The sequence below is a fragment of the Tenrec ecaudatus genome, chromosome 7 (genome assembly GCF_050624435.1).
Source record: "Tenrec ecaudatus isolate mTenEca1 chromosome 7, mTenEca1.hap1, whole genome shotgun sequence".
NCBI lineage: Eukaryota > Metazoa > Chordata > Mammalia > Afrosoricida > Tenrecidae > Tenrec > Tenrec ecaudatus.
Window position 1 is genome coordinate 36909732 of NC_134536.1, and position 25760 is coordinate 36935491.

Below are 25760 nucleotides of genomic sequence, written 5' to 3' on the forward strand. Positions count from 1 at the left end.
TCTCAGTAACTCTTCTCAACAGAAGGAAACACTGCGAGGTCCTGCAGTGCATCAAAATCTTTGTCATGTTTCAGCTGCTTTTTGTAGCTACTGTGTCAGTTCATCTCCTTCACAGTCTCCCTCTTCTTCACTAACCTACGTTCACAAGCACGGTGTCCAGACGCCCTTTTCCTGGAACGATCTCTCATTCTAGACCCCACTGTGAAATGTCACCCTCTGCAAATGGACTCCTCAGAGGACGCAAGCATCCGTGAACATCTCTGCGGTTGATTCTCTCCGTAGGTAAGATATTAGGGTGGGAACTGCTACTACCCCAATCAGTATGAGGAAGGTAGGATTCTCAGTTGACAGGGTTGAAACTGTAAAAAAAAGCAGAATTGAAATAATAGGACAGAATGACCTGCAGAAATCTGTGCTATGGGATTGGTGAATGAGGTAACATAAGAGGTGAAAAGGATGGCTCAATTCTTCACTTGATTTGTACAAGCGGAAAAACTTTACTTCTAAGGAATAAAAGGCAAATTTCACTCATTAAAACCAGGCCGTGATGATGATGTTCCTGAGTAGAGCAGCCAGTCCACAGAGAGAACAACATGGCTGGCCCCACTATGAGACATGATGCCCCTCAGTGACTAAGGGCGATACAGGGGACAGCACCGGAGACACAGAGTGGGAATTGCACCTGACATGATCCCACCACACCGAGGCAAATCACTGGGGGAGTGCAGCGGAACAGCAAGGGAATGGAGTGGCAAGGTCCCCAGGGAATGCTGAAAGTGGACTTTGGGGCCAGGGCGTGGTGCCCCAACAGACTGGACTGGAAAACGCTCCTAAGGGCCAGCAAACGATCCCTGAACTAACTACAAGCTTTTCTCTTGTGAACTGTTTTATTCTGTTCTTTGTCAGTGGTTTGTTTTTGTTGTTTTGTTGTCTGGTTGTATACTGTTGCTTTGTTTTCCTCTGTCTAGTTTTCGTGCATGTTAGTGACTCCACAGGTCTGTCTGAATAGGACAGGCTGGATGAAATATCTGGAGGAAAAACAATGGGACCGACAGTTCTGGGGGGACTTGGGGTGGGGGGGGGTAGGGGGGGTAAGGAAGTGGTGTTAACAAACCCAGGGACAAGGGAAAAACATGGGACCCCAAATGGTAGAGAAGGGGGAGTGGCAGGCCTGGTGGGAAACGATCAAGGGTAAGGTTGCTTAGAGAAGAGGTATACTCTAGCCCAGGTGGCGATGAAGCATGGTAGTAGGGCAGGAGGAAAGTCAAGGGAGATGGAGGAAAGAGCTAGGAGTCAAAGGGCATTCATGGAGGTCTAGACAAAGACATGTACATGCAAATATATATAGGAGGATGGGGAAATAGATCTATGTGTCTATATTTATAGGTCAAGTATTAAGGTGGCGGAAGGACCTTGGGCTTCTACTCAAACACTCCCTCAATGCATGAATACCTTCTTTTATTAAATTGGAACTCTATGATGCTCACTCTCCCGACACAACAGCTGGAGCCAAAGTGGGTGAACAAGTAAATGTGGTGAAGAAAGCTGATGGTGCCCGGCTATCAAAAGAGATAATGACTGGGGTCTTAAAGGCTTGAAGATAAACAAGCGGCCATCTAGCTCAGAAGCAACAAAGTCCACATGGAAGAACACACCAGCCTGTGTGATCGAGTGGTCCCAAAGGGATCAGTTACCAGGCATCAAAGAACAAAAAATCATATCATTGACTGCACACCTCCATGATAAGATCGCTGAAGACAAATGGGTGCATAAGCAAATTTGGTGAAGAAAGCTGATGGTGCCCGGCTATCAAAAGAGATAGTGTCTGGGGTCTTAAAGGCTTGAAGGTGAACAAGCGGCCATCTAGCTCAGAAGCAAATAAGCCCACATGGAAGAAGCACACCGGCCAGTGCGATCACGAGGTGCCCAAGGGACCAGGTATAAGGCACCATGCCAAAAAAAAAAAAAGATATAAGTGTGTGTATGCATGTGTATATATGTGTATATGTATATATGTATGTATATATGTATATATAGATATCATATTAAATGAAGGGGGAAGTGCAGAGTGGAGACCCAAGGCCCAAGTGTCGACCAATGGAGATCCCCTCATAGAGGGGTTTAGGAGAGGAGATGGGTTAATTAGGGTGTGAGGTAGTATCGATGAAGAACACAGCTTTCCCCCGGATCCTGGATGCTTCCTCCCCCCAACTACCATGATCCGAATTCTACCTTGCAGGGCTGGATAGGACGGAGGCTGTACACTGGTGCATATGAGGGTTGGAGGTACAGGGAATCCAGAGTGGATGATGCCTTCGGGACCAGGGGTGTGGGGGACGATGCTGGGAGAGTGGAGGGTGAGTGGGTTGGAAAGGGGGAACTGATTACAAGGATCCACATGTGACCTCTTCCCTGGGAGAGGGACAGCAGAGAAGGGGGGAAGGGAGACTCCGGATAGGACAAGATATGACAAAACAACGATGTATAAATTACCAAGGGCATATGAGGGAGGGGGGAATGGGGAGGGAGGGGGGGAAAAAAAAAGAGGACCTGATGCAAGGGGCTTAAGTGGAGAGCAAATGCCTTGAGAATGATTGGGGCAGGGAATGTATGGATGTGCTTTATACAATTGATGTATGTATATGTATGGATTGTGGTAAGAGTTGTTGGAGTCCCTAATAAAATGTAAAAGAAGAAAAGGGAAAAAAATGATTAGGGCAAAGACTGTACAGATGTGCTTTATACAATTGATGTATGTATGTGCATGAACTGTGAAAAGAATTGTATGAGCCCCAATAAATTGTTAAAATTAAAAAAAACAAAACAAAACAAAACCTTATTATGGTCCCTGAGTTACTTCCTAGAATTGCTCCAGGTAAAACAGCTTGAGTAAGGGGGAAGGGCACTGGGTCATGGCCAACACTTCTTTTATTTTTTCATTATGTGACATGTGGACATTTATCATAGGAACAAACTTTGGAGCCGTGGCATTATTCTGATGGGTTGGCAAATACTGGACACTCATGTTAAAGTGACATTATATCCAGGAGCCCAAAAGGCTTCTATGGTTCAGTGGTTTTGACTATTCTATGATAAATCGAGTTTTAGCACAGTTTCACCTCACAGTGACTCCAACCACCCAATTGTTATTTCCCCAGTGAAGGGTTTCATAATGGAATAGACACAATTACCAACTGGTAGAACTACAGCATTTTCTTACTGACCTAGGGAATGAAAGCTATTGTGGTTGTAAAATCCAAGTGGAAACCCCTCGAACTGCCTCTACTTACAAAACTAATTGAGGTACAAACTTTATTGTGGCAACCTGGCCCGTAAACACATGTGAGGTTAATTGAAGGTGTAGGAATAAATGGCTCAGTGAGCCTCACCTTTCTAGTTCTCAGGTCTTGTGCTTTGTGATGGTCGGACAAGGGTGCAGCTTCCTTAGCCAGTTCCCTACTTCAGCTCGCAAGGCTCACTTCCTGCAAGACATCCCCAAGGAGAAGCCACATTGACCTGCCCTGATGCAGCCATGCGTGTTGGAGCAGCCATGTGGAGACCCTGCCAGCACTGAGATGCTTACACACTCATGGATTCAGCTTTCCTCCTGAAGTTAGCATCATAGTGTGTATTTTGTGAGATGGAGGAGGACTTTGTTGATTGGTGTCAGACATATGAGTTAATGTTGGGCTTTGGGGCTTGTGCAGCACAGGGTTGTGATGTTTTCTTGGTGTGCTCTTACCATTTATATAAACTCTCTCTTATACATATGAGATTTTGTGGATTTGTTCCTTTAATGTACCCAGACTATCACATTATGGTACCAGGAGTGGGGTACTGGAGAAACAAATCATAAGATGGAGAGTAGATGTTTGTTTTACCTCTCCCTTATGGTAGTTTTTCTTATTTGTATAGCCAGAGGTCAGATAAAGTCACATTGTTCACTCAGTTGTCTCTGGAAAAAATATGGGAAGTATGAAAATAGAATGTTTATAAGCCCACTTGCATTCAGCCAATAAAATTTGATCTTTAAGAGGAGAAGATGAGAGCAGGTTGACTGGTCTAAATTTCATGACCTAGCATGAGGGAGCTAGGTTTGTTGAGTATTTTTGAGAGCCCAAGTTCTAAAGGCAAGGCAGTCAATGGGCATCCTGTGGAGGCTGAGTGAGGCAGCCCACATTGAGTTGACCAGACCCCAACCAGCAGGAGATTTTTGACCCTGTGAACTGGTACATATTGTTGCTGATTTTATCAATGGCCTGTCTAGATTTGACTCTACTTATGGATTCAGACTTCACAAGGTTCCAACTGGAATGAAGATTCTTCATGTCGGAAAATTTGATTGTCTCCTCAGAACACTGGGTTGATGTAAGTGGGCAGTGTATAAAGTGGACACTCAAAATTGGGGGGATAAAAGTATGAAGTGGATGACTTACAAACTTTCATAGGTGGGGGAACATATTCACAAGATTATAGGAATAAGGTATAGGTGTTACTTAATTGTCATTGTGAGACTAAAAAATGATGAACATGTGCCAAGTTGGCAAGGGGTCAATTGAAGTAGTTAGTTTATTGTGTCAACCTGCCCGATAAACATATGCGGGGTTTACTGAAGGGTAGAGGGATAAATGGCTCGGTGAACCTCGCCTTTCTATTTCCCAGATCTCTTGCTTTGTGATTTTTGGAACAGGGTGCAGCTACCTTAGCCAGTTCCCTGCTTCAGCTGCCAAGTTCACTTCCTCCAAGAAAACCCCCAGGAGAAGCCGCATGGACCTACTTCAATGCAACCCTGGGTGCTGGAGCAGCCGTGTGGAGACCCCTGCCAGCACTGAGATGCTTACACATTCATTGATTCAGCATTCCTCCTGCAGTCGGCATCATTGCGTGTGTTTTGTGAGATGGAGGAGAACTTTGTGGATTGGTGTCAGACATATGGGTTAATGTTGGACTTGTGGGCTTGGGCAGCATGTGTCCTTAACCTTAATATAAAACTCTCTCTTATACATATGAGTTTCTGTGAAATTTTTTGCCTAAAGTACCCAGACTAACACACTAATAAACTATTAATTTCATAGTGAATGCAACTATTAAGGGTTTGAGAGATGCTGGAGTGGAGATTTGATTTCTATGAAGTCCTCATTGAATTTGTCCATTTGAGCTATGAGGAAGACAGAGGGACCTTGGAGAATAGCAATAGATTTTCATAAATGTAATCAGGTGGTGACTTCAATTGCACCCACAGTTTCAGATGAGGTTGTAAGAGGAAAATTCCACATTAATGTGCAACTGGAATGCAGTTTCTATTCTGGCAATTTTTTCTCCCTCTAGCTTGTCATCCCTCAATATCCTCAAAACAAAAAAAAATGTGTAAAGGGGATTTGTTGCAGGACCACTTAGGATACCCAAATCCACACACGGATTATTATAAGAGCTTCCAATAAAGTTACTCAGAAAAAGAAGAAGGGGTCAGGAAAACCAAAAAAGAGCCAAGAAATGCATCAATTATATATGGTAGATATGAAATGAAAATGCTACCACTGTCACCTCAGGGTCTTAGTTGCTTTTCTCTCTCATGGCCACTCAGGCATTGCAGGTTTCAGATGATGATTCAAATTTGATAACAGTAGCTGTAATCTTTTGATCCTGTTTTTAGCCACCAGGAGAACCTTCCTGTAAAGAATTATCATAACAAGTATAGATATAAAGAAAACAAACAAACAAAATCTATGAAAAATCCCGTTCTCAATTTACAACTGTGGTACAACCACATATGCAGTTGATGGCATCACATAATTCTTCCAGTTCATCATTGTGACTCATGTGTAGAACAGGTCATCACTGTACACAACAGGGACTATGCAGGAGAGGCTGATGCACATTTTGGAGACAGACACTGTGAACTTGGTAGTAGAGACCATATGATCGGGAACAGCAATGTACCTGTGAAAGGCTAATGGTGGACTTACGGTCTTGGACAGCACTGGATTGGGGTGTTTTTTTAATGTGCACTTACTCTCTATATAAAACTCTCTCTTATATATATGCATTTCTGTAGACTTGTTTCCCTAGTTTACCCAGACTAACACAAGTTGTACCTCAAGTCCGTCTCACCGTGGAGTGACTGAAAGCACCCTTTGACCCAATTTAGGACAAAGTAACATAGACACACGTAGCTGCTGTGAGAACTCTGCCTGTTCTAGCTGACCCAGGAGGTGATAGCTATTGCAAAGGAAAAGCCAAGTGGAAGCCACGAGTTACTCTCCTTGCAAACATCTCCTTTCCAAAGAGTAACCCAAAGTTCTATAAGTGCAACCACCCAGGCTACAGAGATGCTGGAGGGAGGACTGATTTCTATAGAGTCACCATAAACTTTCTGTGATCGCTGAGGACGGCAAATAAATCTAGAGATTTCTAGTGGATTACCATGATGTCATTCAGATTGTGACCATGAGGAGGGTCACAGATTTTAAGCTGTCTAGTCCTAAGTGTTTGTCCGGCTACCAAGAAAGACCCCAGGCGAGGGGCAAAGTTCAGACCAGAGTCAGAGAGAAGGATGGACAGAAGGAGTGAGTGTATTGAATGGGGATACTTAGAAAAGAAGACCAAAGAGCCTCAGCTGGTCTGAAAGGCCTGGCCAAATAGCAAGCGTGGCCTTATGTTCAACCGAAAGGCAGACCGCCCTCCTGGGCTGGCTTTCTGGCAGACCTTCTGCTATTGGCGGGTTTTCTAGGGTACATCTCTTTTATTGTGGCATGTCAGCACCCAACACTATGCTGTGCTCTTATGTCAGATGTCAAAATCAAGTCTATTCAGTCACTGTGGGGGTTGTCAGAACATGCTATCTTTCTTCCCACCTTCAGGCATGCCCACCCCCGTCATTTCATGATCCACAATCTGTCCAGGTTGCCTCCAGGAATAAGGCAATGTGTTTCCATCTACCTCACACCTCCTTTATGTTGGAGGGTCTGTGCAGAAACGTGGATCTGCCTCACTTTGAGTTAAGCTTCCCGCAGTTTCCTTCCAATATCACCTCTTCTCCCCTTGCCAGTCTCTCACTAGCCAACAAGGTGGTGGTTTAGATTGCAGGTGCTGTTTCAGATGCGGTTACAAGGACAAAGCAGCACACCGAGTGACACCTGGTCTGCAGCTTTAAAGAAATCTGTCAAATGTGTTTTTTCTCTGTACATCCTTCCCTCAATATCCCTGGAAGTGTGAAAGGGATTGGATGCAAAAGTCTGTCAGATACCAAAATGCACTATGTTCACATCCTTTATAAGAAATAGAGTAGTGTTTACATATGACTATTCACATTCTCCCTTGGTGCTATAAATCATCCTAGATTTCTTGTAATCCCTACAATATAAATGCTATGCAAATAACACCCCATACGCCTCCCCCTCCCCAGCTTTCAGAGATTCTTTTGACCACTGTATTAGAGGTTAAGTGTTGAGCACGCTGGTTTCCAAATGGGAATGATTGGCAGTGATAGCCCCAAATGCATGTAGAGAGTCCCCATGTAAAGTTAGCCTCCAATGAATGCTCTCTAATCATTCAAGGGGATCTAGGTCATCTTGGCCTCTGGCAGAATGCCTGGGTCACTGGACTGTCTCCACCCCTTTCCAGCCAGCCCAGGGAGGGACAGTCTCTCTCTTGGATGCTACCTGAGGTGCATTCTTGATGGCAGTCACTATTCGGGGACAGTACAGGGGATCCCATAATCATAAATAATGCCCCATCACTGTGGTCCTTACTTGGCATGTTCATAAGACCCTGGACCAATCTTGTAAAACCTTCTATCTAACAATGTATGTGTCCCAATTTTGGTCCTATTATTGCTTCTATAGTCCCACCTGTAACTGCTGTATTGCCCGGCCTTAAGTCATGCTTTTGTGCATTTCCTTTACCCGCTGACTCCCCTTTTAAAGCTTGGCATGTCAATGAAACCTAGATGCCACTTCAACTTCCTGTTGGTGGTCTCCCTCATCTGCATGGTGTGTCTCTACCTTTGAGTGGTGCTTGTCTCTTTTAAGACTTAATAAATGTTCTTGTTAAATTATAGTTGAGATGCGGTCACTTTTGTGACCCCCAAAATATTTTAGCTGCAAAACCTGCTGTTCATGAAGGCAGAATGTACCTAACATTATTGATAACTATCCTGTTACAGTATGAATTATATCCTTCTATACTCTACACTCCAATTTATGTGAAACTCATTTTCCTTAGAATGTCTAAGAATTGTTAAATGGGTCAATTTTGAATACTTTACACTGCAACTACTTTTGATTTTTTGTCAACAGATATGCATAACACCACTTTAGCCAGGCATTCACTTTTTTTAAAAAACGTTTTATTAGGGGCTCATACAACTCTTATCACAGTCCATGCATATACATACATCAATTGTATGAAGCACATCTGTACAGTCTTTGCCCTAATCATTTTTTTCCCTTTTCTTCTTTTACATTTTATTAGGGACTCATACAACTCTTACCACAATCCATACATATACAAACATCAATTGTATAAAGCACATCCATACATTCCCCTCCCCAATCATTCTCAAAGCATTTGCTCTCCACTTAAGCCCTTTGCATCAGGTCCTCTTTTTTTTTCCCCTCCCTCCCCACTCTCCCCTCCCTCATGTGCCCTTTGTAATTTATACATTGTTATTTTGTCATATCTTGCTCTATCTGGGGTCTCCCTCCCCCCCTTCTCTGCCGTCCCTCTCCCAGGGAGGAGGTCACATGTGGATCCCTGTAATCAGTTCCCCCTTTCCAACCCACTCACCCTACACTCTCCACTCACCCTACATTCTCTTTTTGATAACTATGACGGGAATCATCATGCCACTTCACCTTAACCAATGGGACTTCTCATTCAATGTTAACCCTCCTTGCCCCACTTCAGTGTGTCCTTGGTGATCAACAATAATATCTGTTTTCTAGTCATTTTTCCTTTGATTTTATATGAAAATTGTTTTGTACACTGTAGTCCCTCTTGTTAACTCATTTTGTACATACAGCATAAGATTTCAAGTTTTATCCATATTGTAATAAGTATCAAGAGTTTATTTCTTCTACTGGTTGAAGGTTGTATCATCGTACATATGAACCACATTTTGTTTGTCCATTCATCTGCTGAGGACATTGAGGTTGCTTCTACCTGTTGGCTGTTGTGAACAGTGCTGCAGTGGGGAAGAGAGCTTTATTTAACACTCTGCTTTCAAGGCCTTTGAGTAGACACCTAGGAGTGGAAACACTGGGACATATTTATTTTTTTAGGTACTGGATTTCATACATTTATCTGCATTTTCTATGTGATTCCACCAATAAAGTTATAAAACCGGTAGTTTTTTTCTGATTCTTTAATATCTAAAATAAAGCAAAATGCTCAATAATATTTGGTCCCCAAATTTCCATATCTGATTGCTATTTCTTGAGTAAGTCACTCTTTTCAACAGCTTTGAGTGCCTTGCTATTTTGATTACCCACAGTGTACAAACATTGGGTATTTTTTAGAAAACTTTACAATCACAAATTAAAGGATACACTATTGCCCTTCACTATGGTAGGCAGGTAGCAACACAAAATTCGTGCAGTGAGAAAATCATTGCCAAAATTACACCCTCAGTCCATGGTTATTGCCAACACTATGAAATCTTATTACTGTACTGAGTCCAAAATGACGGATAAAAATGATACAGAGAAGGTCTAGCAGTTCCAGAGAGAACAAGCCACAAGAAACAAGCTGCAGAGAAATGAGGTAAAGTCAGGCCAATCTAGAAAAAGACATTGAGTTTGAAATGGTAACAGGAAATATGAAACCCGGACCCTTTGAAAGTGACAGAAGGTTTAGGCATGAAAAGGAGCCTCGGAAGGAACAAACAATACCTGGCAGCCGGAAAGAGGCAAATTGTGAGGAAACTGTAAACCCATTTTAGGAAAAGAGGTAAAAACCTGTTTACACTATTTAGCAAACACCATCGTAGCAAATGCTTTATGATGCTCACTACCAAATAACAGAAATGATAAAGCATATACTTTTGTGAACAAATAAGTGATTTATTTGCTTCCACCAATGTAACAGATACTGTTCATAGACTATAGTTTATGTCTACAATTTATGCACAAATATTTCTTATCACATATTTAGCCTTCTTTGGAAAATAAATTGATGGTGGAAGAACTATCTTTTAATACTTTACCTGTTAAAATGAGTTTTATCGCTCTCCTAAACCAAGGGTAAAATGCAGCATATATCAAAGGATTTAGAGATGAGTTATAGTAAGCAAACCAGACTAATATTTCATAGACAAAAGAAGGGGTCATAATACCCAAAAAAGCATCAAAAAATGAGTCAATCATACATGGCAGCCATGAAATAAAAAATGCTACCACTGTGACCCCCAGGGTCTTAGCTGCTTTTCTCTCTCTCTTGGCCACTCTGGCTTTGTAAGTTTCAGATGATGATTCTGAATTGCTAACAGAGGCTTCAACCTTTTGAGCCTGTTTTCTCGCCACAAGAAAAATCTTACTGTAGAGAGTGATCATAACTAGCGTAGGTATAAAAAATAACAGAAAATCCATCAAAACCCAATATTGATTTAAAACAAGTTGACAACGACCAATGCAGTAGAGGTCACGGGATAATTCCTCTAACCCATCATCGTTGGCTCCTGTGTAGAACAGGGCACCACTGTACACAACGGGCAGGATCCAGGAGCTGCTGATGCACATTCCTGACACAGACACAGTGAACTTGGTCGGATAGACCAGAGGGTCAGTGACAGCGATGTACCTGTCGATGGAGATGAAGCACAAGTGGAAGAGAGAAGAGTAGCAAAACGCCACATCACAGCATGTATGGAAGGTACAAAACTGCTCCCCAAAGTACCAGCAGCTCTCCACGGACCTGACCATGCTGAAGGGCATCACGGTCACACCCACCAAGAAGTCAGCACAGGCCAGGGAGGCAATGAGGAAATTGGTTGGAGAATGCAGCTGCTTGAAATGTTGGACTGAAATGATCACCAGCAGGTTTCCAAACACTGCGAGCACAGCCCCAAAGCCAAACACCATGTACAGAAGCACACGGGGTCCCGGTGAGTAGGGAAACTTGACACAAGATCCATTCATGTTCTCATAGCAGAGCTGCATGGGTGGAGGCGGGGACTCACTGCTGCTTCTGATGGTGTTGCTTACCTGGAGAGACATGCTGTCCTTCTTGTTGATCATGGAAAAACTGGAAGAAAGGAGATCCCATAAAATAAATTTTCATCCTCAAATCTCTGGAAATAGATGTCACGATTTCATTTTTAACTTCTTATCCTAAGGAACAATCCTGAGTTCCTTGAATGTTTCATAAACTTTGCTATAAGTAATGATAATCACTTTTATTCTTTTTCTTCAAGGAGACCTGGTTTCCACAGTAGAACGTCCTTGGATGCTAAACAGAGTTCTACAGTCTGAAGCTTACAGATCTGCAGTTTTCCAGAAAGATTTACAGCCTTGGAAACACACTGGTGTAGTTCTGTGCTGCCCTGTGAGGTTGCTCTGAGTCAGAATGGACTCCTCTGTGGAAGGTTTTATTTGGTGTTTCAAATGTAAATGGGGGAAAAATGAAACCTAACAGAAGAAAAACTGTCACAAATTCAGTGTTTCAACAAAACTAGTCTTGCTTTTCAATTCATCAAACTCCTTTTGTTAGCTACTCTTGATCCCCATATTGGTCTGTGGAGAGTTAGTAAGATGTGATGGGCTTTGTTATAGTCTATTATCTTTTAAGCCCGTTGCTCCGCCCCCTCCTTTCCCCGGATGCGAGGCGGTTCAGTTAATAACCAAAAGTCCCAGGACACAACAAATCCCATGTCATAAACACCCTTGTACAAGGTGTAAATAGTATGAGGTGTAAATGACAACTTACATTTAATAATTCCACATGAAATATCATATTGATGTCCCTAACAACATTTTTTAAATGAAGGGCCACTGTCCTACATCGATAAATATGCATAGTAATAAATAAATCTTTATTGATAGTATGCAGGAATACATATAAAAGATAATGAACCCAAAAGTATGTCTGTACTGAGAATGGAAGTTTACTTTAACATGGCAAAGCCAGGACACCAGATGACTGAGAACCAATGAGAGAACTTGGCTGCTGCTCAAGGACAGGTGATGCCACAGACCAAGGACAATATTCTTCCTCATTACTGATGCTCTCTCTTGTTTTGTTGTTGTTGTTTAAGTAAAGATGAATTCTGGTCAAATTTTCTTAGGCTTCTAGTAAAAAATAAAATATTTAAGCCAGTCACTAATTCGAACTTGTGGTAACCTATTAATTTCCCCACTAAATTTCCATAATGATGAGTTTTGTCTCAGAGTTCCTGTTGTCACTGTCACAAGATCTCCATCCTACTTTGGAGGGGGAGTCCTGTGGGGGAAACGGTGAGTGTCAGATTAGGTAAAGGAAGATGGAAGGGGGAGACATATTTGATGCCTGCCTTTTAGAAATTAGGAGGCGGTGGATTCTCCTTTTGCTTTGTGTTAGCCAGGGGAGGTCAGCTGTGGCCCCCATGCCATTTATTCAGGTGTCCATGTAATATGTGAGAGAGATGTGAAAATATAAGAACACGATGGCTGAAACTGACTTCTGTATACAGTTGGAAGAAGTTCAAGATGCACTGAAACCATAAGCACCATAAATCTTTTCCAGGAAATTTGAGAGAAAGCTCCTTGACCAACTGACTCAAAGAGATTCATGTTACCACCCACTCCAAGGAAAGGTGACAAAACAGAATGGTCAACCCATAGAATATCACTCATTCCACATGCCAGAAAAATCTTGCTGAAGAACATCAAACTATGATTGCGGCTCTACATAGACAAGAGGCTGCCAGAGGTTCAGGCTCTAGGCAGAATGTGGAACAAGTAATATCATTAGTAATGTCAACTGGATCTCGGCTCTAAGCAGAGAATACTAGAAATATGATTACTTGTGTTTTATTGACTATGCAAAGGCATTCAACTGCATGTATCATAACAGCCATGGGTAACTTGGAGAAGAATGGGAGTTTCAGACACTTCATTGTGCTCAGGAGGACTTGTACATGGATCAAGAAGGAGTTGTGCAAACAGAACAATAACAACTTCATGGTTTAAAACCAGAAAAGATGTATGTTAGGGCTATATCCTCTCACTATACTTAGTCAATCAGTATTCTGATAAAATCCCCAGAGAAATGGATTATATGAAGAAGAATGTGGCATCAAACCCAGGGGGAGGCTTATTAACAACCATTGATATGCAAATGACACAAGCTTGCTTGTTGAAAAGGAGGAGAACCTGAAGCAGCTGCAAAATGGTACCAGGCTCAGGCTCAGAGTTCAAGCCTCTCCTCTCTCTGTTCTTGTCCCTCTTGCAAGAGGGATTGCAGGAGAGGGACAAAATTTCAGAAAGACTCAGAAAAAGGTTTGAACAGAAAGAGTGAGTTTATTAAAGAATGTTGTTTTTTTTTTTTTTTTAAAGAAGTCCTAAAAGCCCCTTAGCTAATCTAACAGCCCTGGAAAAACATCAATCTGGGCCTTATATTGGATGCAGTGATGATGGCTCAACATTCATAAACCAATTCATGTAATCCATCACATCAGCAAGAAAAACCACAAGAACCACATGATCGTATCAATTGGTGTATAAAAAACATTTGATGAGACTCAACACTCATTCCTAATCAAGTCTCTCAAAAAGATAGTATTAGAAGGAGAAATCTTCAATACAATAAAAGCCACACAAAAAATCAATTGCAAATATTATACTCAACGGAGAAACACTGAAAATATTTCTACTGAATAAAGGAATCCAACAAGGATGTCCCTTATTTCCACTTCAATTCAACATTATTCTGGACGTCCTAGCCAAAGCCATAGACAATGGCAAGGGATCAAGGGTGTACAATTGGGTGAAGAAGAAGTGAAACTTTCACTATTTGCAGATGATATATTTTTTATATATTGAAAATCATAGGAGTCCACAAAAGGGTTGCTGGAAACAGTGCAGGAATTTAGTAGAGTATCAGGATGCAAGATTAACAAGCAGACATCAATTGTATTCCTATATACCAGCGATGAGAATACAGAAAAAGATAACAAGGAATCAGTACCATACACAATAGCCATGCAAAAGCTGAAATACCTAGAAATAAGCATTTTTTAAAAAAGATTTGAAAGAAGAAAACCAAGGAACAGTGCTACAAGAAACCGGAAGGGATCTATACAAACGGAAGCATATTCCATGTTTATGCATCGGAAGACTCGATATTTTGTAAATGTTACTACTACCTAAAACAACCTACAAATTCAATGTAATCTCAATCCAAATTCCAGCATCATTCTTCAAAAAATGGAAAAACTGATTATCAATTTCATATGGAACAGGAAGAAGTCCAGCATAAGCAAAGAACTCCTCAAGAAGAAGAATAAAGTAGGTGGCCTTGCATGACCTGACCTCAAAACATACAGCCATAGTTTTCCAAAAAAGCCCGTTAGTGTTATAATGATACATACTCAGATCAGGACAGAAAACTCAGAAAATAAAACTGTCCACATACAGACAATACATTGTTGAAAAGGGCCCAAAAATCATTAAATGGGAAACAGATACCTTCTTCAATAAATGGTGCTGAAAAAGCTGGATATCTGTGTGCAGAAGAATGAAACAACATCCATATCTCACTCTAGGCCCCACAACAAATTCAAGGTGGATCTAAGACCTACATGTAAAGCCCCAAACAATCAGGATCATCAATGAGAAAATTGGGACAAAGCTAGGGGCCCTAGTGCAGAATACACATGGTATCAGAAATAATAAAGGAAACACGCCCCACGGAAGATAAAATAGATGAATGGGACCTATTAAAGATAAAGCACTAGTGTACATTGAAAGACTGTATTAAAAGAGTGACATGAGAATCCACAGAATGCGAAAAGATACTTAGTTATGAAAAAACAAAGGACTAATTACTAAGAGCTACAGAACTTTACAAGCTTACAAGAAAAAAACTAATAGCCTTCTGAGAAGGTGGGCAGAAAACCTTAATCGATGATTCACAAACGATGACACTCAAATGGCAAATAATCACAAGAGGAAATGCTCCCAGTCATCAGCCACCTGGGACATGCAAGTCAAAACAAGCATGAGATAGATAGCTCCCATTACTGTAACCCAATTTAAAAATACTGAGAACAGCAAATGTTGGAGAGAGTGTTGTGAGTGGCACTCTAATCTACTGCTGGTGGACTTATAAATACATGCATCGACTTTGGAAGGCACTATGGTCATACCTAAAACAGAGGGCCATTGAATTACCATATGACCCAGCAATACCATTGTTTGGCATGTACGCAAAAGAAATAAGAAACCGATTATGAACAGATATTTATTCCCCCATGTTCATCACAGCACAGTTCATAATAACATGAAGCAGGAAACAGCCTAAATTCCCATTAATTAAAAAACTCTGGTACAGACGCACAACGGAATACTACACATCCATTAAAAACACCAATGAAACCATGAAAAACCTCAACTCCTGGAGGGGTCTGGAAGACATTACGCTGAATGAAGTTAGTCAAGATGAAGCGGACAAATATTGTATGCATCCACTGCAGTAGGAACAAAAAGCAGAACAGGTACACGCTCAAGCTTGCAGGGTATCCAGTCCTCTGCCCTGGGATCAGACAGCCTGGTAAAGAGCTGGACCAGTGCCAGTGAGCCACATCATCTGCTCCAGGTAAGTAGGTCACTCGGCTAGAGGCTCCTCACAACAGCTGTGATCAAATAAATGGTAAGGGGAATTCTGTCTGCTGAGTGGCAGCCATGTGGATCGGTGGTGAGGTCTCCCAGAGAAGGAGGTGGCCCTGTCAGAGGGCTGAGGCTTACTGATGGTAGGAGCAGCACAGGAGAAGGGAGAAGGAATGGCCAAGTTTGGGTGAATAGAATTGTGTGTCTGTTGAGGGATGGGGAGGGAGAAAGCGCTGAAATTCAGGTGTGGGGAGGAGAGATTCAGGAGGCTCTTGGGAACATTAAGTGGGGAGGGTCTTTAGTGGTGTGCAACTAGTGGACAGAATTGATCTAGGACATCTGGGGTATCCCAGAAACCCAGGTTAGATGCCAGAACACTGAATTCTGCATCCTTGAGGTGTACGTCATGTTCCAGAGGCTGGATCGGTGAGACCCCATATGGGAACTCCACTATGTAAGTCTGGACTGTACCCTAGACACACACGTAATCCGAGGACTTAAGCTGGAAAACACACAGTGTTGGAGAAGCAGAAGACAGGTGTACCATAATCTGTGTACTGTGGCCTGGTGGACAAACGAGGTCTTGCTACGTCAATGCCCTGTATGCTGTATTAAGATACATCTTATTCTGGCAATCGTGTGAGGTTATTGTGTTGTATTTTGCTTCTGCTTGTTTCTATTAGGGTGTATCCCAGAGGCGTGTCGCTATTGGAGCTCACCCTCTTAAAGCTGTTGTTTATTTCTTTGTTTTTCGGTAAATGAATCCCAGAGACATTGAGCCTATAAGGACAGCAAATAAAACATGTTTCAGGGGGAGGGGGAATATAGAGGGGTGGGAGAGATGAGAGGAGATGATGTCAAAAAGTCCAGGAAGGAAATGTATGCTTGGAGACCGATTAGGAAGCAATTGTACAATTATGTTTGATGTGACGGAACTATGGTATGATGTGACATATGTATTAACTCCCATGTCACAGCAAATTTAAAAAAAGCATAGATCCAGGAATGCATTTTGGGCTCACACTAAATCTTTGCTACAATTTAAGAATAATCAGTTCTTATATCGTGACCCTGCTTGATTCATGAAATGATCACTGAAGATAAGGGTGCTACTGAAAAATGCAGTGATGAAAGCAGATGGTGTCCGGCTATCAATTGGAATAGTATATGGGTTTTTAAAGGCTTGTATGCAAACAAGCAGCCATCTAAGTGAGGAGTAAATTAAGTCCGCATGGAAGAAGCACACCAGCTTGTGTAATCCAAAGATGACAATTCCAAAATTTAAATATGTGAAGAGAACAGCAAAGACCTAACATCATAAACACCTAATTTGTGGAGGGCTATGGGACGGTGGGAGTTCAAAACCCATCAGCTGAATATCTAGTCAGATTGAGCCACTGGCAGATAGATCTGCTTTAGCCAAAGCCAAGAGTCTCAAACAGCCTTACTACCAGGCAGAGACTATTGTAATCTTGATTATGCTGGAATGAACTCGATACTTGGCCAATAGCATACCCTAGAGATGAGACCTGCATTTATTCTGGGCGCAAGTATCTCTTATTTGTTCCAAGACAGAAACTTCTTCCCTGGCTTTTCAAATGTTGATAGGGGTCTTTTCCTTCTTATGCATTATTTGTAATTTTGTCCTTATACTACTATGATTTTATCTTTTCACCTTAGTGCAATTTTGATTTTCATTGTTTTCTGTTGGGTCTCCCAGCTGTGAAGCACGGGAGGAGTGGATGCATAATGCATAATGCTGTTACAGGGGATATAGGGAAAGCAGGGGGGGTGGTAGGGAGGGAAAGGGGATTTCAGGAGTAAATAATGAAGTTGGGAGGGGGAAGGGATCACTCGAATGGATTTTGAATGTACAACTCATTTTAAAGGAAATTTAACTGGGGGTGGTGCTGATTGTACAGTAATTCTCCCTGATAGAATTAAATGATTGAACTATTGAATTTTATGATATGTAAAATACTCTTGAGGAAAAAATCCATATGGATAATATTTTTAATGAGGTAACATTATCACTAATAAATAATGATGAAATATTCATAAATAAATCTTTATCAACAGAATCAAGTAATTCACAAAGATAATGAATAAAGTATATAGTGAAAATAGAATAGAAATTTACTTTTTCATGGAAACTTAAATAATATAATTTACCATATTATAAAATCAAAGCATTAAATTTTTATGACTAAGTAAATGCAGACAAAATATTTATTCATTATTAAATAGAACAACTCAGCAAACTAACATAGAGGAGATCTATCTGGGTAAATAGCATAAAGAACATAAGTTACTCATCCTAAGGACATTGAGAGCTTTCTATTTCAGATCAGTAGCATGGCCAAGATGTTTCAAATATCTGAAGATAAATGTAATTTTAACCTTTCTAAAACATCTGCAAATCCAAATATAATTCCCTCATTCATCCATGCAATTAATATAATTATTATATCTATTTGAATGAAGCTTCTAAAAATGAAACGTTATAAATAAGAAATACCATCTGCTCTCCATCTAATATGAGAGACAGACATAAAAATCTAAGAACACGATGACTTCAAACTAAAACTATCATCTGTATAGCATTGAAACTCATAGAGGATAGGAGATCAACTCACATGGCTGGAAATGCATGAAAAGAAATCAGCCAGGAGTTAACTTGAGAGCCAGATTGAGAAGGATGGGTAGAAAGTGTTGTTGTTAGGTAATGTTGACTAGGTTCAGACATATCTGGATCCTATGCACAAAACAATACACACTGCTTGGTCCTGCACCATCCTCACCATTGTTACATTTGAGCCCATTCTTGTACCTACCATGCCAATCGATCTCCTCAATTGTCTTCCCTTTTCCACTGACCTGGCACTTTTCTAAGTATGATGTCCTTCTCTGGGAACCCGTCGCTCATGGACTTGTTTATGAAAAGCAAAGACTTCTGTGTGGATTGCAGCTCAGTGTTAAGAAAACAAAAATTCTCACAACTGGGTCAATACACAGCATAATGACAACAATGATTGAAGTTGTCAAGGGTTTTATTTTACCTGGATCCAAAATCAATACTTGAGTAATCTAACAAAGGCATTAGGCAATTCTGCTTCCCATGACCTCTTCAAACCATTGAAGAGCAAGTTCAATTTCTTCATAACATGTGAAAGTTAAACAATGAAGAAGAAAGGACACAGAAGCATCGTGCACTTGAATTATGGTGCCGGTGAAGAATACTAGAAGTACCATGGACTCCCAGAAGGACAAACGAATCTGTTTTGGAAGAAGTATATAGCCTAAAGTTCCATAGAGGTGGGGATCACAAGACTTGATCTCACAGACTTAGACATAGTATGAGAAGAGACCAGTTCCTGGAAACGTGCATCACGCTTGGTAGAGATCGTTGACATTTAGGAAGAACCTCAATGAGTTGGATTAACACAATAGCTGTAAAAATAGACTCAAACAACATTTGGGGGGATGATGCAGGAGCTGACTGTGTTTCCTTCTATTAAAAATAGTGTCTTTATGAGTTGGAACTGACTTGTAGCATAACAACAACAATAATAATCTGATTAATTTATGACAATTTAGGAAACATAAAAGCAAGTAAAAATCTCAATTGCCTCAAACTCAGGTGGGAGAGATGAAATGTTCATTATAATTAACTAAATATTTTATGAACTCTGTCTCATATTTTCCAAAGAAATGTGGGTATGGTTACAAAAATGGACATCAGTTATATTAAACGGGTATCTTATATTATTAGATAGAATTCAGGGGTAGGCAAATTTATATGACAGAAGAGCCAATCCTGCCCCTCACAAAAATTTTAAGAGTATTCAATAGCCATAAATATACAGATGCAGTTAGGTTAAAGTTTAGTACCCTATCATTCAGTCTTCCTTGTTTAAATTTATTCTAGTTTAAAATATTTTCTTTCTTTTTGATTGAGGTTTTTTATGTTTTGTTTTTCTTGTTAGTTTTATTGTATTTATTTTAGTTTTATTTCTTTTATTGTATTCTTGTTGGTTTTTGCTGTGGCTTGTTTGTTTTTTTAATGTTTTTGAAATCCAGGATAGGTAACTCTATAGAGGCATTAACTGGATAAATAGTTTTTTGGGTGTATGACAGAGGAAGTTGATGGGTGAGGGGATGGAGAGCTGATAATGAATACAAGAATGAAGAAAATGTGTTAATAATGATTGTGGTGATGAGTGTACAACTATTCTTGATGTGATTGAATTATAGAATTGTATGATATGTGAGTTATATGCCAATAAAACTGTTGGAGAAAAAAGCAGAACATAATAAAAGCAAAATGAGAATGAGTCAGAAGGGGAAACAAATTACAAGGTGTTACATTTTAACATAGCTACACATCTGCATTAGCTTGATTGCCAAGGCTACTCATCTCCCTGGTCAACATCAGAGAGGATTTACCATAAGGTTGATCCATGCGGGGACCCTGCAAATGGAATTGGGGCGTTCACTGTCATCCCTAGCCTTCTGCAAACTGGGTGCTCCGAAGTTGAGCTATAATATTGTTCTTGGATTTTATTACTTACTGTCCTTGCCTCACACAAGCTGGTGTGCTTCTTCTGGGGGCAACCATTGAAGTAAGATGTCAGCTAAGCAGAAAGTTTAGTTCTCAGGAAACAAAAAATCCAAAACTCATTGCCCTTGATTCTATTTTGACTCAGAGTGACTGTGGTGCTATACTGGTTACATACTGGGCTTCTAACCTCAAGCTCAGCAGTTTGAAACTACCAGATGCTACTCGGGAGAGTGATTAGGTTTTCTACTCCCCTAAAGAAATACAGTCTCTAAAACCCCAAAGGACAGTCCTTCCCTGTCCTATAGAGTTGCTATGAGTTCTCAGGAATAGAAGGCAAATTCAGTCAACAAAGCACTATTACAGTGCATCAATGAATTCCCAGGTTTGTGCCAGTTCACAGCTGTAGAGCCCTTGGAGAAAGGGGATACTGGATCCATTTGAAGACGGACATTGGTACGTAGCTAACTTATTATAGTAGCAATCCTCCCCACAACTTCTCCCAAATTGACTTTTATCTACTTACCAGGAGAACAGGCATTGGAGAGGAGAACAAATGTGATGTAATTAGAATTACTGGACACTCACTTTATATCAGGAGAAAGATGGGGCTTTCTACTCCAGTAAAGAGTTATAGTCCTGGAAACTCACAGGGTCAGTTTTACTCTGTCCTATAGGGTCACCATGAGTGGGCATCAAATAAATGGCAGAGAGTGAGTTCATTTAATATTAGTGGCATTATATCCAGGATACCCCAAATTTTCTGTGTTTCACTAGTTATAGAGATCGGGTGATCAGTAATTGAGTTTTAGCTCAGGTCGATCGCACAGTGGATCCAGTGTGTGAGTGAAACCACCCTGGGGTTATTTCGCCACTACAGGGACACATAATGGGATAGACATATTTAGAAACTGGTAGAGTCCCCACATTTTCTACTTTGCCCAAAAGTGACAACTTTCACAAGAGTAAAAGCCAAAAGCAGTGGACAAAAATCTGTAATACATTCTTGAAGGATTTAGTACCACCAAGGGCTTGAAAGATGCAGTGGGGCTTGATCCATGTTTTCCTTCACCTTGTCTATTTGCGCTATAAGGAGATGAGTAGATCTTCGAGAATAAGTGAATGATAACACATTTTATCAAGTGGTGACTTTAATAAAGCACCACATCAACGGTACATGGTATGCAGCTTTTAATCTGGCAAATGATTTTTTCCTGTATACATTCATTCCTCAATATCCAGGAAAGTGTGAAGCAAGCTGATTTCAGTACTCCTTTGGATATCAAAACCCATGGATACTCAAATCCCTTATATAAAATTTTAAAGGGGTCATATTTACATATAACCTATGCACATCCTCTTGTGTACTTAAAATCATTTCTAGATTTCTTAGAATTCCTAAAACAAGTTCTATGTAAATATTAATTTAATGTCCCTCCTAGCTTTTAAGAGATTGCTTTGATCAGATAAATTTTTCCCAAATATTTTAATGCAAAATTTGCTGATACTGAGGGTCGACTATACCCAACATTACTATTGGACTTTGAGTTATAGTCAATAATGCATAATCCTGTGTTCTACTTTTAGGGGTATGTGCACCTGATTTTCCTTAGAGTGTTTTAGAATTGTTAAGTGTTGTCACTTGGAATTCTTTCCATTGTAAATACGCTGACTCCCTGCCACCAAATGGGTGTTTAGCTTTGTTGGTGGTGGTACCATGGAGTCAATACTGACTAAGAGCGACCTTATGTACAACAGAATGAAACATTGCAAGGTCCCGAATTATATTCATAATTGCTCGTGTGGTTGACCCCATTGTTGCAGCCATTGTGTCGATCCATTTTGTTAAGAGTCTTCCTGTTTTCTCTGCACTTCTACTTTTATGCATGATATCCATTTTTAGACTGGCTTTCCCCGACAATATGTCCAAAGCACATGAGACAAGATCATGCCATCCTCAATGCTAAGGATCATTCTAGCTGTAATTCGTCCAAGACATTTGTTTCTTCTCCAACAATTCATGGTGCTTCCAATAGTATTCTCCTGCACCATAATTCAAATGCATCGAATCTTCTTCAGTCTTGCTTATTCAATGTTCAACTTTCACGTGCATATGAGGTGTTTGGGTCAGGCTTATTTAAGTCCTCAAAGCAACCTCTTTTCTTTTCAATACCTTAAAAAGATGTTTTGTCTATCCAATGAAATACATCATTTGATCTGACTGCTGCTTCCATGAGCATGATCCAAGCAAGATGAAACTCATGATAACTTCAGCCTTTTCTCCTTCTACCATAATGTCAACTATTGGTTCAATTGAGACGCTTTTGGTCTTTTTTATATTGAGTTATTAATCCATACTGAAGGCTGTAATCTTTGATCTTCATCAGCGAGTGCCCCAAGTCTTCCTCATTTTCAGCAAACAAGGTTGTGTCATCTGCATATCGCAGGTTGTTCATAACCCTCCTCCAATTCTGATGCCACTTTTCCCCATGTAATCCAGCTTCCCAGATGACTTGCTAGGATACAGATTGAATAAGAAATGTGGTGAGAGGATGCAACCCTGACACATAAATGTTCTGATTTTAAGCCATGCAGTAGCTCCTCGTTTTGTTTCCACAACTGCCTCTTAATCCATGTACAGTGTAGAACTGCCCCTGTGGATTTCTGAAGTTGTAACTGCTTATAGGAGTAGAAAGTCTCATATTTCTTCCTGGTCAACTCTAGTGGTCGAAATCAAGTTCATTTCCATCTATATTCCAACTCATAGTGACACTATCAGGTATGGTACAACTGCTCCTAGGGGAGTAAACAGCCTTGTCTTTCTCCTGCAGAGAGGCTGGTTATTTTATGAGTAACAGCTCTGTTGGCACAGTTACATGTTGGGCTGTTATGTGCAAAGTCAGCAGTTCAAAACCACCAGAAGCTCTGTCAGAGAAGGACACGGCTTTCTATTCCCATAGTTAGCAGCTTGGAAACTCACAGGAGCAGCTCTACTGTGTCCTATTTGGTTGCTATGATTCAGCATTAACTCGATGGCAGTGAGTGAGAGTTTTGACCCTGGTAGTAATACAAGAGAATGAGAGTTTTGACCCAAAGATTAGTCCCATACATTGAGTGATTTTCCTTCCTGTCTCACTTCCCACTGTCACACCGGTGTTTTCTCCACTTCTAAATAAACTTAATTCACCATAATTCTTGCTTTGTGGTCTACTTTTGGTGCAACCAAAATGAAATCACATTCTACCTTATTGATTGACTGATTCTTAATGAAATTATTGAGTTATTCAAATTTCATTTATAATATTATATTCTACTTATTCTACTTCCCTACTTTTAGGGTGAGAGAACAACATGCGATAAAGAATAGCAGACCAAAGTGTTGACTGCAACACTAAACAGATACAACTATATAGATAGAATTCATGTAAAGAAAAATGGAACACTTTATTTTATCAAATGGTATCTGGGGAGAATGGTTCCAGAAGTGACACGGCAGTGGCCATAACCAGCTGATATAAGATATTTAATGTAAACACAGGGGAAAGGATACACGAGCAGAAAAGACACAGTGTGAAATGGCTTAGAGGGAGCAGGAATAAGGCGGGGATTGAGACTGTGTGTTGTAGCACAAGAACAATGAGAGGAATGGTAAGAGGCAAACTAGAAATGAGTGAAGCATTAAGACTGATCACTCCTTCATTCATTTTTCCAAATATTTTGAATTTATGCAAAGAAAAATAGGTGGAAGAGAAGTGACAAAAACATATATAGTGATAGGTATAAATTTTAGCTACTACCCACTCACATATGATACAAATGTCATTTATCTTTTGGTAATATATTTAAATTTGCTTATAGAATCCTATTTACCAGTCCAACATATAGATCTCATTAAATTGGGGTTTTCAATTTTTTCCTCTACAATTACATCATCGTTATAACAGACATGAACTCCTCCTGAGTAGCCATAGATGCTCTTCCAGTGAGAAATTTAAAAAAGAAACAAAACACTCCCATCCAATCAATGCTGACTCACAGGGACCTTATAGGAAAGGTTAGAACTGCCCCGTGTGAGTTTCAGAGAGGGCAGCTCTTTACGGGAGTAGAAAGCCATGTCTTTCTCCTGTGGAGCATCTGATGGTTTAGACCATTGACCTTTCCTATCTCAGCCCAATGCATAACCATTTGCTAAGAACCACCCATTAGCTGTCAGTTTGTGGCATTATGGTGGTATGCATATTGCTGTGATGCTGGAAGCTCCATCACCAGGATTTCATATATCAGCAAGATCAGCCATGGTAGACAGCTACCATGTCAGCAAAGTGCCCACAGGAACAGTAGACTCGGAATAAGGAAGAGGCTGCCCTTACTCTTCTGAAGGATGAGTCATTGAAGACTGAAGGGCAGTTGGACATTGCCTGTTACAGTACTCAAACTTCTGTATCTATAATGATTTAGATTTTTATTTTACTATGTGCAAAGGTGCTTAAATTAATTTCTTAACATAATACTTAGTTTTATGTTCCTGAGTGGATGGACCATGAAATTATATTTGGGGCTTCTACAGCTAATGAAAAGAGTCATACTGGATCCTTCTGAAGGAGGAGTAGGAAGATATTGAAGACCCACCATAAAAAACGTAAAATGACGGAAATGAATGTCCTAGATGTCATTCATAAAATAAGCTAATGCCGTTACAGTTTAAATTAATTATACAAGAAAAAGATGTATGTATAATCATAATATATTCTCCTTAAGTTAAAATAAGAAAACAGAATAACCTTAAATCAAGGCTAACAACAGAGATATATGAAATTATTGTATCAATTTTAATATATTTATTTATACACACAAAAGTTTTGAATGACATTTGAGATATAAAAATAACAAAATTAATTCTTAAACACACACATATACCTGTTACACACAAATGAGTCTTTGTTTAAAAAAAACCATAAATATATATATATACAGGTAGGCCATATTACATAAACTATCTTTTCCTTGAACTTTTTCTTGTGATTTGGGTGAACTTTTACTCAACAATGCATATGCATTTCTGTGACCTTGGTTGCAATCCTGAATGTAACAGCACTCTCCTCACTTACTTCTGATGTTTCCATTCATACTTTTGTCCTACTCTTGCCTGCCTGCTCATTTTCTTTCTGACAGATGCTGCTCTTTTGATCTCATCTGGTTGATGGTTCTAAAGAGTAGGGATCTCCTTGTTGCTCCTGTGCACCTTTAAGCCTGTCTATTGTTTGGCTGAGAGCCGAGCTTTGGGGGTAAGTTCAGTTCCAGACTGACGTGCAGGGTGTGTCTAAGGGTTATCACTCAAGGTTCCATAGTTTCTATCACACCAGTAAAGCCTGGTCTTTATTAGGCTGAGTTTTGCTTTATAT

General features: G+C 40.3%; 1 protein-coding gene across 1 annotated transcript; it reads right to left on the reverse strand.

The window, feature by feature from the left end:
• Positions 1-10148: 10148 nt before the first annotated feature.
• Positions 10149-11213, reverse strand: LOC142452339 (trace amine-associated receptor 6-like). Its single transcript, XM_075553721.1, has one exon. It carries the CDS (start codon positions 11211-11213, stop codon positions 10149-10151), a length of 1065 nt encoding a protein of 354 aa, XP_075409836.1.
• Positions 11214-25760: the final 14547 nt, after the last annotated feature.

Excerpts from the sequence above, each read along its gene's own strand:
- LOC142452339 (XM_075553721.1), bottom strand. The coding sequence starts at position 11,213 with ATGTCTCTCCAGGTAAGCAACACCATCAGAAGCAGCAGTGAGTCCCCG.